The sequence below is a fragment of the Octopus bimaculoides genome, chromosome 9 (assembly GCF_001194135.2).
Source record: "Octopus bimaculoides isolate UCB-OBI-ISO-001 chromosome 9, ASM119413v2, whole genome shotgun sequence".
Classification (NCBI taxonomy): Eukaryota; Metazoa; Mollusca; class Cephalopoda; order Octopoda; family Octopodidae; genus Octopus; species Octopus bimaculoides.
The window spans coordinates 85,657,860-85,671,832 of NC_068989.1; the positions used below are offsets into that span (position 1 = coordinate 85,657,860).

The 13,973-nt window shown below is 38.9% G+C and overlaps 1 protein-coding gene across 1 annotated transcript in view; it reads left to right on the plus strand.

Annotated features, from left to right (window-relative positions):
- The window catches only part of LOC106869655 (NADH-ubiquinone oxidoreductase 75 kDa subunit, mitochondrial), a 36,553-nt gene that overhangs the window by 13,278 nt on the left and 9,302 nt on the right, over nucleotides 1–13,973 (plus strand). The window contains exons 6-16 of the mRNA XM_014915477.2: nucleotides 901–982; nucleotides 1,962–2,026; nucleotides 2,155–2,232; nucleotides 3,415–3,600; nucleotides 4,122–4,221; nucleotides 5,990–6,139; nucleotides 6,940–7,085; nucleotides 8,731–8,859; nucleotides 11,560–11,626; nucleotides 12,113–12,175; nucleotides 13,165–13,326. Of these exons, the coding sequence (XP_014770963.1) occupies nucleotides 901–982; nucleotides 1,962–2,026; nucleotides 2,155–2,232; nucleotides 3,415–3,600; nucleotides 4,122–4,221; nucleotides 5,990–6,139; nucleotides 6,940–7,085; nucleotides 8,731–8,859; nucleotides 11,560–11,626; nucleotides 12,113–12,175; nucleotides 13,165–13,326 (1,228 nt within the window). The remainder of the gene's footprint in view (nucleotides 1–900; nucleotides 983–1,961; nucleotides 2,027–2,154; nucleotides 2,233–3,414; nucleotides 3,601–4,121; nucleotides 4,222–5,989; nucleotides 6,140–6,939; nucleotides 7,086–8,730; nucleotides 8,860–11,559; nucleotides 11,627–12,112; nucleotides 12,176–13,164; nucleotides 13,327–13,973) is intronic.

Here is a 13,973-nt window from a genome sequence, read left to right on the forward strand (position 1 = left end):
TATATATATATATATATATATTTTCAATTAGAGGTTAAATTAGTCTCGTTAAGGGATGGTATCATCCAATGAATTACTGGTTTAATACCTAATATTTGTTGTGAATAATAATAATATTCATAAAACAATAGGTTTATATATAAATCATGGTTTATAATCATTCAAAAGAAAGTAAGAAAATGGAGATCTAACATTTAATAAAAATTTATTAACTACAGAAGTCAAACCTGTTTGATTTTTGCAGATAATAAATTTTTATTAAATGCTATATCTCCATTTTCTTACTTTCTTTTGGATGATTATAAGCCATGATATATATATATACATACATGTGCACAAGCATGTGGTAAGAAATTTTTGTGTTCAGTCTCACCGCATGGCATCTTGGACAAATGTTTTCTACTATAACCCCAGGGGCTGATCAAAACATCATGAGTAGATTTGGTAGACAGAAATTGAAAGCCTGTAGTGTATGTGTGTGTTTATACATACATATATATGTATATGTGTGTGTGTGTATGTGAGACTGTCTCTTTGCTTTGACATCATATGTTAGTTGTAAGTGATTGTCACTATCATGCAAGGGGCATCCTTTGTTTCCAGTCCTCTGATACATGTCTGCACATGAGGAAATATTACCTTACTTGGAAACAGAAAAGGCATCCAGCTGTAGAAAACCTGCCTCAACAAATCCCATCTGGCCCATACTAGCATGGAAAAGCTGACATTAAAACAATGATAATGAGGATCAGTCACACAGCTCGGCCCTTATTTAACTATATCTAGGTAAAGTTAGATGGAAACAGTGTAGTGTTGTACCTTACTCTTAATAGTAAACGATTCGCTAATTGTTAAAGGGATTGCTTAATTTAATGAGTTTTGCTTTGTTCTTTTTTAAAGGGAAGGTGTGATGGAATTCCTTCTGGTCAATCATCCATTGGACTGTCCAATTTGTGACCAAGGTGGAGAATGTGATTTGCAGGTAGGGTATTTGCCTTTACACATACATACTAATACCTGTCAGTTTATTTATTTATTTGCTGTTTCTTATCACCTTTTCCCCCTTCAATTTTACGCATACTCTCCAAGACAATTTCTCTGTACTTTCATCCTTTCTTTCGGATATTCAATGCCGCTGAAAAAGAGAAGTCGCCTCAGTCGCCATACCGCGTCAGCACTGGCGCTAAAGGCGATTAGAGCAAACGAGTCCTCTGACCAAACTGCTTTTACACTTTAACAGAGCGCCTTACGTACAACGCAATGCCGAGCTGTGGAAAGTTTCCAGCAGCGCACCGTATGCTTAGCGAAAGTGGCTTCATACGATGCTGCTTCCAGGGCTACAGAGGGCCCAGAACAAAGGGCAACTCGCCTGGCTAGAAAAGCTGCTGCTAATGCTGCTTCCAGGGCTTCAGATGGCCAGGAACAAAGGGCCACTCGACTGGCTAGAAACGCTGTGGCTACTGCTGCTTCCCAACCACATGAAAGTAAAAAGTTATTAATAGTCATTATAGCGACAGGAGTGGCTGTGTGGTAAGTAGTTTGCTTCCCAACCACATGGTTCTGGGTTCAGTCCCACTGCATGGGCCCTTGGGCAAGTGTCTTCTGCTATATCTTCAGGCTGACTAAAGCCTTGTGAGTGGATTTGGTAGACGGAAACTGAAAGAAGCCTGTCATATATATATATATGTTTGTATGTCTGTGCTTGTCCCTCTCATCATTGCTTGACAACCGATGCTAGTGTGTTTACATCCCCATAATATAGCAGTACGGTAAAAGGGTCCGATAGAATAAGTACTGGGCTTACAAAGAATAAGTCCCGGGGTCGATTTGTTCAACTAAAGGTGGTGCTCCAGCATGGCTACAGTCAAATGACTGAAACAAGTAAAATAGTAAAAGAGGGAACTAACAGGTATCGAAACCTTGATAGCAATGTGAAGCATGTCTCTTTCCTTGTTTTTCAGGACCAGTCTATGGTGTTTGGGAGCGATCGCAGTAGATTTACAGACATTAACTTTACAGGCAAAAGGTCAGTAGTGGCAATTTGATATATCCTTTTATTGGTATAATGATACATCTTTCTTCTGTTGAATATGAAGTCTGTTATTTTTGAGGTTTTGTTGCTGTTACTGTAATTGTTTTGTGGTTTTGTTGCAGGGCTGTTGAAGACAAGAATGTTGGTCCCCTTATAAAAACCATTATGACACGTTGCATTCACTGTACTAGATGCATACGGTAAGGTTATGGTCCTGCCAAATGTCTTTATTTATTCATGTATTTGTGTGTTTGTTTGTTGTTGTTTTGTCCCAGGTCAGCTCTTATCCAGCAAGTCTGTGACTACAATTTACAGAAACCCCTGCATTACAGAAACATTGTATTCATGAAATCCTTGGGGTAACAGGGAATTCCTTAATTGTAACACAGAATGTACTTTCCTATTATCTTCTATTTCATTGGCTTTCATTTAACATCAAAGTCAAAGGGAAAATTTACTCCATGTTATGACATGGTTTTCGTGAGTGCAATACCGCTGTAACACAAGGAATGTGTGTTTTTCAGACATAGTATACCTGTAAAAACTATGTGATAGAAGCAGTATATGAGAAACTAGCCAGGTGTGTGTGTGTGTGTGTGCATATAGGCACAGGCATGGCTGTGTGTTAAGAAGCTTGCTTCCCAAACATGTAGCCTCAGATTCACTTCTACGACACAGCACCTTGGGCTTGAGAAGGTCCTTTTGGTCTTATCTGTGTGTGTGTGTGTCTCTTTGAGCAAGGTGCTTTATTTCATGTTGCTCCAATCTTCTCTACTGAAAATGAGTACCAGCCTAGTGTTGGAGCAGCCCTTTCTCCAGCTGTCACATTTTGCACTGGGTCAGGGGGTTAGGGTTAAGGTCGAGAAGGTGTTTATCTTTGCTTGCTACAATATAGGCACCTAAAGCAGTTTGTGAAAGTATGTTACCTGGTCATACTTGCATGTAAGTGATAGCCAAGCTATTACATATGTATATGTGGATGTATTTATATAATCTGTGTGTGTTGTTAATCTGATACAGTTGACCCTAGGTATTATTAGATTTTAATGACATTGTGTCTGGTACAAATTAATGAAAGAAGAAAAAAAGTGTTATTTGTGGCCAGGTTAGCAATCACAGAAGCTTCCACAGGTAATCTCCCATCAACTTAATATGAGCTGTTGTGGTTGTTATTGGATAGTCACCTGTGTGTTCCTGAAACAAGTGAGCCATGCATCTAAATGTACCTTCAAGCGGTTTGTAAGAACCTAATCGTATAAGTAACAAGTAAAGAAATGGTACAAGACTCGGAAGTATTTTAGTCATGCATGAGAGACGTGTATATCCTAACTAAATCTTGTGTTTCTCTTCTTTTATATGATTCATTTCTCTTTATCATACAGATTTGCCAGTGAAGTCGCTGGAGTGGACGATCTGGGAACAACTGGGCGTGGTAGCAACATGGAGGTCGGCACATATGTTGAAAAAATGTTTCGGTCGGAACTCTCTGGTAATGTCATTGATTTGTGTCCAGTTGGCGCTTTGACATCCAAACCTTACGCCTTCACCGCTCGTCCTTGGGAGATTAGGTAAGAGACAAATACCATTTACAGATATTTCTTGATACTGGTTATTTATAGAATCACTCAACTACACTCCTCCCCACACTTTTTGGAGCCTTCTGCCAAGGTTAGAATCCATTATGGTTATTATTATTAAGGTGGTGAGCCTGGCAGAATTGTTAGCATGCTGGATGAAATGCTTAGCAGTATTTTGACTATCACTGCATTCTAAGTTCAAAGGAATTGATAAAATAAATAGCAGTCATGTACTGATAATATAAAGAAGCACCACCATCATCATCTGCCTCCTCTTCATTGCCATCATTAATAGGTGGCGAGCTGGCAGAGTTGTAAGCACGCTGGTCAAAATGCTTAGTGGTATTTCGCCCGTCGCCACGTTCTGAGTTCAAGTTCTGCCAAGGTCGACTTTGCCTTTAGGGGTCGATGTAATTGACTCATCCCCATCTCCCCCAAGCTGCCCTTGTTGCAAAAATTTGAAATAATTATTATTATTTATGTTATTATGTGGGGTATATATTTTTTTTCAGGAAAACTGAAAGTATTGATGTTATGGACGCAATTGGTTCCAATATTGTTGTGAGCACAAGGTCCAATGAAGTGATGCGGATTCTGCCACGGATGAATGAGGTAAGCAGGGCCTCAACTCTCTGTCTCTTCATCTCTCAAAATATAAATTTAAAGTAATAATAAAATTAATTAATAAATAATCAAAATTAGTTAATAAATAATAATAAAAACAAATACTACCTCTCATCAGGTTCCAAACAAGGAATCCTTGAGGGACTGGTGCTTAACTTCAGTTTGATAGCATTGAGAAACTGAGAGGATAGGCATGTCTTCCACCAGGATAGAAAACCCTGCTATCTCACTTGATATTTCTCTCATTAAGATGGTTTTGTATCTATTTCTTATCTCGTTCATGCACTAAGGCAATGATGAGTAAAATATACTTCCCCGGAAACAGTAGATTTGAACTGAAGATGGAAACTATTCAAAAACAATTTCTGGGATGTAGGAAATCACTAAAGTGAAGGCATGCAGCCTAGTGGTTTGGGTGTTGCATTTATGATTGCAAGATTGTGGTTTTGATTCCTGGATTGGACAGTGTGTTGTGTTCTTGAGCAAAACATTTTATTTCGCATTGGGCCTCACAGAAACAACGACCAAGACCTTTGGCATTATGCCATGCTTGAGAAGAAGACCTATTAAGCTGAGCAAAATTCAGTTGTGGCAGACACTAGTGTCACATAAATTGGCACCCATACTGGTGGCACGTAAACGCACCCCAGTGTCATGCAATTGGCACCCGTGCCAGTGATATGTAAAAGCGTCTATTACACTCTCGGAGTGGTTGGCGTTAGGAATGACATCCAGCCGTAGAAAATCATGCCAAATCAGACTGGTGTCTGGTGCAGCCTTCCAGCGTACCAGCCCAGTCAAAATGTCCAACCCATGCCAGCATGGACAACGGACATTAAATGATGATGATTGTTCTATAATCACTTCTGATATGTAGCACACCATGCACCTGTACAGACAATGTTGATTTGATTGAAGGAATGAGCTAATGAGTGGCACAATCATTCGGTTGCTATACACAAAAAATCTGTGCAGGTTGTTCAGCAAGAAATTACAGAACCTTTATCTGTAATGGCATGAGAGTCCACTAAAGCACTGAACGTACTAAAGCAGCATACCATTTTATTAATTAAAGCACGAACACAAACTGAATCATAACTTTATTTCCACTTTCCCAGAAATCAAACAAGCTAAATTACAAGTCATTATTATTCAAAACTCAGATGAACCCCGACTGGACTGACTTCTGATCAAAGCCATCCCTTTCAACAACCATCCCATCTTTTTAAGCCTAAGACTATATGTGGTACTCCAGCATGACCTCAGCTGTGGTTGTCATAACTAAGTAAAGAACAATGATACAAAATATGTAGAAGTAGAATTATTGCTAGGTTATTCTTAATTTCAATATTGCAGGCACGCAGCTTAGTGGTTAGGGGCATTTATCTCATGATTGTAAGATTGTTTGTTCAATTCCTGGTGGCACATTGTACCCTTGAGTAAGACACTTCATTTCACAATGCTCCAATCGACTCAGCTCGCAAAAATGAGTAGTACCTGTAATTCAAAGGGCCAGCCTCGTCACATTTTGTGTCATGCTGATGTAGGGTACATGTGTCTGTGGAGTGCTCAGCCACTTGCATTTTAATTCCATGAGCAGGCTGTTCTGTTGGTCAGATTGGAACCCTCCTCATTATAACCAACAGAATGCCAGTACCAATATTGCACTGTGTTATACTGAGGTATTATTGTCTGATTGAATTGAATAGATTAAAAATTGTTTCAAATGGTGATGGTTCTCATTTTTTCATGGCAGGAAATAAACGAGGAATGGATTTCTGACAAGACTCGGTTTGCCTATGATGGTCTGAAAAGGCAGCGTCTGACTGTCCCTTACATTAAGAACAGCAATGGTGTGTTAGTCCAGACTGATTGGGAGGACGCTTTGCATACTGTAGCTGAGAAGGTAAATCTTTAATGTTTACACACTCGCACAAACACACACACACACACACACACACATACACACATTGACCACCCCTTCCTATCTGTAATTTCATCCCTCCCTCTCTTCCATAGAAAATCTGGCTCAGTGAATTTTGTTTGAATGTGGCCGTGTGGTGAGAACTTTACTTCCCAACTACATGCTCTTGGGTTCAGTCACACTGCATGGCACCTTGGGAAAGTATCTTCTACTGTAGCCCTGGGCCGACCAAAGCCTTGTGAATGGATCTAGCAGATGGAAACTGAAAGAAGCCTGTCATGTATATATGTGTGTGTATGTATGTCTGTGTTACTGTTTCCTTGCTTTGACTTCATGTGATTGTTGTAAGTGAATGTCACCATCATGCAAGCAATGTCTTTCATTTCCAATCTTCCATGAAAACACAATTGGTCATGGGGAATATTACCTTGCTTGAAAATAGGTGGGGATAAGTAACAGGAAGAACATCCAGCTGTAGAAAATAGAAAGTGAATGTTAAAACAATGATGATTTATATATGTATATACACACACTCAAATTTTGGTAATATAGCCTTGTTATCTCATGTTATGTTAGAAGATACTTGATGAGTAAGATCACATGTGGGACTGCATGATTTCGAATTGATCTTCTTAACTAAATTTGCTCCAACACGGAATCCATTTGTGAAAACATGCAACAAAATGAATGTAAGACAGTGAAAAACAAAAGATTATAAGAAAGTGTAAAAACGTTTTTTTTTCTGTTTTTGACTTGTATATATTGTGTTTTGTCCCATTTAGGTGAATGCTGTGTCTGATGACGAAATAGGTGCTGTTGTTGGGGGTATGGCCGATGCTGAATCTCTCATTGTTTTGAAAGATTTTTTGAACAGGCTGGGCAGCGAAGCACTTTGCACTGAGGAGAGTTTCCCAATGAATGGTGCTGGGTAAGGTTTCATGTGATTTCTCATCTTTTCTGGATTTCTCCCCAGCCCTCAAAGCAACTAGTTAGACTTGTCTCCAGTTCCTGAAGTAAGTAGTTAGATTTTTTCCCCAACCCCTGAGACAAGTACAGTTAGATTTGTCGTCAGCCTCATAGACAAGTAGAGCTAGATTTGTCACTTTCCCCCGAGGCAGGTAATTAGATCTTTCTCCAACCTCTGAGACAAGTAATATCTTATATATTATCTATGTGCACGCAGTACCTGTACCAAGCTTTGAACCCCTGTCTGTGTGATAAGTAATCCGTTTCCTCTTTGACTCTACATTCGACCGAGATCATGCCAGTGCCGCTGGACTGGCTCCTGTGCAGGTGGCACATAAAATACACCATTTTGAGCGTGGCCGTTGCCAGTACCACCTGACTGGCCTTCGTGCCGGTGGCACGTAAAAGCACCCACTACACTCTCGGAGTGGTTGGCGCTAGGAAGGGCATCCAGATGTAGAAACTCTGCCAAATCAGATTGGAGCCTGGTGAAGCCATCTGGTTCACCAGTCCTCAGTCAAATCGTCCAGCCCATGCTAGCATGGAAAGTGGACGTTAAACGATGAAGATGATGATTGACTGTGAATTATATTACTGAATGTTAACTATAGTAACATTCTTAAACAGTCCCTATTTACCAGTTGTGGAGTTGCCTTGAGAGGCTGTGGGCAATGACCCTCTTCTCTAGATTCAATTATTTTCTTTTAAAATCCTTCAACAGAAGTTGATACCTTAATAGACTCGTTTGCAGGTTTTGCCATCATGGGATGGTTTACTTCTCATTCTCTTAACAGCTTGAAACCAGCACTATGTTACATTTACATCATTCATAACCTCTACATGCTTGAAGTGTCTTTGATTATCTTAACACTGATGGTTGTTTGTTTAACTGTAAGTTTGACTGCTTGTCAAGGAGACTTGAGCACAGCAAATCCTGTATCTCAAAATAGATGATACTCAAATTGGACAACATGGAGGCATGCTGTATACTCACTCATGTTGTGAGGATTTTCTCTACAAACTAGTGGAATAATTCCTTAATGGAGCTGCTAAATCTTCTCTAAAAAGTTAATCAAGAGGCTTCCATGTATCACTTAGAGTTTGCTCAATATTGCATCTAAATCTCCCTTAAAAGTCTTTGAAACGGTGATCACAAATATGTGAAGAAGGTTTCTACTGTAGTCATTAACATTGCTCACTGTTGCAGTTAAATTTACTTTAACAAATTTTCTATTGCTTTTAACATGAGGTAGTGTTTTGAGATCTAAATTTTTGTAGACTGAAATTAATAGAGTAACATGTGCCTTGCCCAGGAACAGCAATGATTGCTGCAAGGTTTGAACTCATGTTCTTGTGATTAGTATTTTAACATCATACCTCAAAGCTGCAGTACCAGTCTTACATAGTCTTATTGCACAACAATCAATACATAGAGGTAATAGTGTAAACCTAGTCACCCCACTTTAAGATATAAAGTTAGGGATGATAATGACTAACGATAAGTAATGCCTGTCAATTACAGTAACTACTGTAACTTGTCAATTAATTATGTGATTAATGAATTGATTGTTGTTTTATTTGTGTTTTTGTTTTTCCTCACCATCTAGCACTGATATTAGGTCAAACTATCTACTCAACACAACCATTGCTGGGATTGAGGAGGCAGATCTTGTTCTTTTGATTGGTACCAACCCTCGATATGAAGCACCACTCTTTAATGCTAGACTCAGAAAATGGTAAGACACACCTTGCTTTTGTTCCCATGTAGATGTTTATTTGATTCTAATATTTTGTTTTCATGCCATTAAGTCACACAGACTTATAGACACTCAGTCAATGTTTACTGGGGTTGGCCCCTATCCTCACTAAACCCTTCAGCCTTTTGGGTCTATTCTCTCTCTGTGACTTCATCTATTTTCTAGGCATATTGTACTGGAACTTAGGATTACAATGACCAAGTATGCCTTTTTAAACCCTTTTGTTACCACATTTCTGTTGAAATACACTGCCTTTGTTGCGATTAATTTTGAAAAATAATGAATTTAGTGAAATAACTTTGTCATTATTAGTCTTATATTTGGGACATAAATTAACACAAAATTCTGATGAAAGGTTTTAATTTAAATCAATTTAAACAAGAAATTTGTATCATAGAACCAGTGGCAGTTTCATGAGGGTTAGTATTAGGAAGGTATAAGCCAGTAGAGTGAAATTTGAAGGAAATTATTGGTCTGCTTTTAGTAGCAGATCAAGTGACCACCTCGTCTTGCTGAGAAGGAAAGTTTAGCTATCAATGGTCCTTTATATATTTTACCTGTGTTACGTGTGTGTCTGTATGCAAGAGAGAGAGAGAGAGAGAGAGAGATGTACATAGTTCATGTATAAATCTGTAGTGAAGGTCAATCTGTTGAGCAGAGGTTCATCTCTCCTGGTCACCAGCTGTGCAAAGATTTTGTGTTAAGATCATCAATTACATGAATTATAGAATAGAAATGATGAATGGGTGGTGATCACTTCAGTGATAAGGTGGTTGTGGTGGTGGCAGAGATAGAGGTAGTGGTGTTTACCATCTGTTGTATTGTTTAGTAAATGATGTGATTAGTTCCTAAAAAATGCAATCAATCAGTGGTTATAAAGGTGAAAGGGAACAGGTGGGCAAATGTCATTAGAGTTGAACTGTCATTTCTCAGGCAGTGGTTAGTCTATACTGGAGTTGTTTTATGACCCCCAGGTAAGCTGATATGTCAGTGTATGGTTGGCACAGAAGCATTTTGAAACACTTTAGTGTGTATGCATGCATGCACATGTGGATGGATGAATTTGTAAGAGATGTGTATATTGGTGTTACTATTTTTCTGTTTAAATGTGTGTATATTATTGGTATATGTGTAAAAGCATTTTAAATAAATACATGTGTGGTTGAGAAGCTTTCTTCCCAACAACATATTCTGAGTTCAGTCCCACTGTGCAGCACCTTAGGTGAGTATCTTCTGTAGCCCTGGGCTGTCCAAAGCGTTCCGAGTGGATTTGGTACATAGAAACTGAAAAAAGCCCATTGTGTGTGTAATTTTATATATATATATATAGATATGTATGTATTTGTGTGTGTGAGTGAGTTGCTGTCTCTTTGACTTGGCATTGTGTAGTCGTTGTAAACAAGTGTCATCGTAATATAAGCGGTGTCCTTCATTTCCAATCTTCCATGAAAATACATCTGGCCATTGGGAAACATTACCAGTATGTGTTGGTGACAGGAAGGGCATCCAGCCATACAAAATCTGCCTCAACAAATTCCATCCCGCCCATACCAGCATGGAAAAGTAGATGTTAAAATGATGGTGGTCTTTGTATAAATGTGTAGTTGAATATATTTCTGTGTAGAAACATTTCAAATCCTTCAGCATATACCTAGGTATGTCAGTTTTTATGTATACATATATATATATGCACATATATGTGCTTGAGTTTGTGTGTTGGTGTAGCTGGGGGTTTTTTTCCATTTAAATTTGTGTATGTAAATATGTGTAGAATCACTTTAAAATAAATTTGTGAATGCATGTAGATGTGTGATGGCATGTTGTTTCATGTGTGTTTATAGGAATCTCTGCATGCACATGTTTGAATAAGTATGTAAATATGTATGTGCACATGTGTGTGTTGTTCTGATGACACCTATTGAGGCAGAAACACATGTCCATGGCTGTCCTCTTATCTTCAGACACCAATCCTCTCCTTTTCCCTAACCCTTTTATTATCAAATGTCTATTGAAATGCATTACTTTGGTTTTAAAACAAGAAGTTTATATCATAGGACCAAAGGTAGTCTTAGACAGGTTGGTATCATCATCATCGTTTAACGTCCGCTTTCCATGCTAGCATGGGTTGGAGGATTTGACTGAGGACTGGTGAACCAGATGGCTACACCAGGCTCCAATCTGATTTGGCAGAGTTTCTACAGCTGGATGCCCTTCCTAACGCCAACCACTCCGAGAGTGTAGTGGGTGCTTTTACATGCCACCAGCACGAGGGCCAGTCACACGGTACTGGCATTGGCCACGTTCAAAATGGTGTTTTTTACGTGCCACCTGCACGGGAGCCAGTCCAGTGGCACTGGCATATATGATTAGGTGTTGAGAGAGAGTGTCCTCTTTCATGTTATGTTATTGTAATATATTGTGAATAAATATATGTATGTTGTGAAAGCTTGGTAGCAAAAATGTTATTGATATGGTTATGAGAAATTGATGTCTTCACATAATTATGTGATGAAAAACTGATGTCTCTTCACATAATCATATCTGGATTAAAAGAAGTTCTGGACCGTCAGTTACTTGAATATTGGTGGTGTACCTGTATATGAATAAGTATGCATATGTGTATGTATGTTTACAGGGTTATGTGACATTTTCCAATAATAGAAAATGTTGTTGTTTCAGCTGGATACACAATGACCTTGAAGTAGCGATGGTGGGAACTCCAGTTGACCTAACCTTTGAATACCAGGTGAGTAATTTTTCAAGAGCACACTTAATGATTATTATCATCACTAGCTGGCCCTGTGATGGCTAATTGTAGTATTTCATATATAAGGTACATAATAATCTCAGATACAAACATTCACATACTTCCCTTGTACATGCACACACATTCACGCATATACTCACACAGACTTGAAACGCTGTTTGATTTTTCTTTTCAGTGTTGAATGTTCACCATCCCACTTCCATCGCGCACACACACACACACACACACACACACACATCTACATGACTCCCTTTTACAAACACACACATATACTCACCTTTTATTCTTTTAGGGTCAATGTAATTGCCTTGCCATGTTCCTCTGCTCCACCCCACAAATTTCAGGCCTTGTGCCTGTAGTAGAAAAGATTGTATTATTATTATTATTATTATTATTGTTGTTATTATTTCTTTGTTTTTTTAAATAAAATTCTTCTACAAAACCTTTTCTTTTCGATATTTTTAGCATCTTGGTGATTCAACAGATGTTTTAAAACAACTCGCTAACGGCAGCCATCCCTTCTGTAAGGTAACTATATCTTTGTGTATGTCATTGGCAATATAAAATTGTAATCTCTATACAACCTTGTTTCAGGTGATGTGGGTTTGATAGTTCTCCAAATGTTAGTATTTGCACAAGTTGCAGGTTTAATATTTCTTTCCCTTATCACTAATTACTCATCCATAATGTTAGGGAGCTGCGTAATATACTTGTGTTTGTTTCTTCTCTTAATGCTGCAGCTTAACACATACCATGTGCAACGTGTTGCACTCTTGAGCAAAACACTTCATTTCACGTTGCTCCACTCCACGCGCCTGTAAATAAGTAATCCAGTGATGGAGTGACATCCTGTTCAAAGGGAATGTTGTGATCCCAGTCACTTATACACCACAGAAACTGGGTAACTGGCTCTAGGAGTCCTAGGACTTGAGACTATAATGTCCAGGCATTGATGATGGTGAAGATCTGGTGTTACCTTGTAAAAAGCAACTATGCTGGTGCCACATATCGAGCATCTGTGTTGGTGTCATTTATGGAGAACCCATGCTGGCACTATGTATAAAGCACATGTACTAGCATTTCTTAAGAAGCAATCATGCTGGTGCCATGTATAGTACACCTGTGTTGGTGCCACATATAGAACATCTGTGTTGGTGCCACATATAGAACACTTGTGTTGGTGCCACATATAGAACATGTGCTGGTGCCGCATGCAGAACACTTGTGTTGGTGCCACATATGGAACACCTGTGCTGGTGTCACATATAGAACACCTGTGCTGGCACCACATATAGAACACCTGTGCTGTGGTGTGGCAGAAGTTGTGGAATGTTAGACTAATTGTGTTGTGGCTATGTAGTTTTATCTGTTTTACATTCTAAGTTCAAATCCTGCTAGGGGCCAGTAAAATAACTTCAAAAACTAGAGTAGGGGTCAGTTGAATGAGCTATTCCTCTCCTATAAATTTATGACCAAGTGTCTGTATTAGAAATTGTTGTTGTTCTTTTTTGTGACAGACATTGAACTCTGCGAAAAAACCAGTCATTGTTGTCGGAAGTGCATTGTTACAAAGGTCTGACAGTGCAGCCATCCATGCTTTGGTGACCACCGTTGCCCAGAATGCTAGGGTCCAGTGTGGCAGTGGAGATGACTGGAGGGTGCTTAATATCTTACATCGGGTAAGTACCAGTCATTTACTAGGGGACAGCAACTATAATTGATTACACTGTTCTCCTTTCAGATGTCATTTAAGCCTGTTGTTGTCGTTGCTGCTACTGCTGTTGTTTATGTTTTTGTTGTTGTTGTTGCTGCTGCTGCTGCTGCTGCTGCTGTTGTTGCTGATGATGATGAAATGGCAAGCTGTCAGAACTGGTAACACACCGAATGAAGTCCTCAGCACCTTTTTGTCCATTTTTACATTTTGAGTTCAAACACTGCCGAGGTTGACTTTGCCTTTCATCCTTCTGGGGAGTCGAGGAAATATGAACCAGTGGAGCACTGGGATTGAATTAATCAACTAACTCCCTCCCCTAAAATTTCAGGCCTTGTGCCTATAATATAAAGGATTATTATTATTATTATTATTATTATTATCATTATTGTTATTATTATTGAAAGGTAGTGAGCTGGCAGAATCATTGCCACATCAGATAAAATTGCTAAATGGCATTCCTTCTGACTCTTTGATTCTAAGTTCAAATCCCACTGTGACCAATTTTGCCTTTCATTCTTTTAGGGTTGAACACTAGAGCCAATGTAATCAGCTTACTCCCACCCCTAACACTGTTGGCCTTGTACCAAATTTGAAATTAATATTATTATTAAA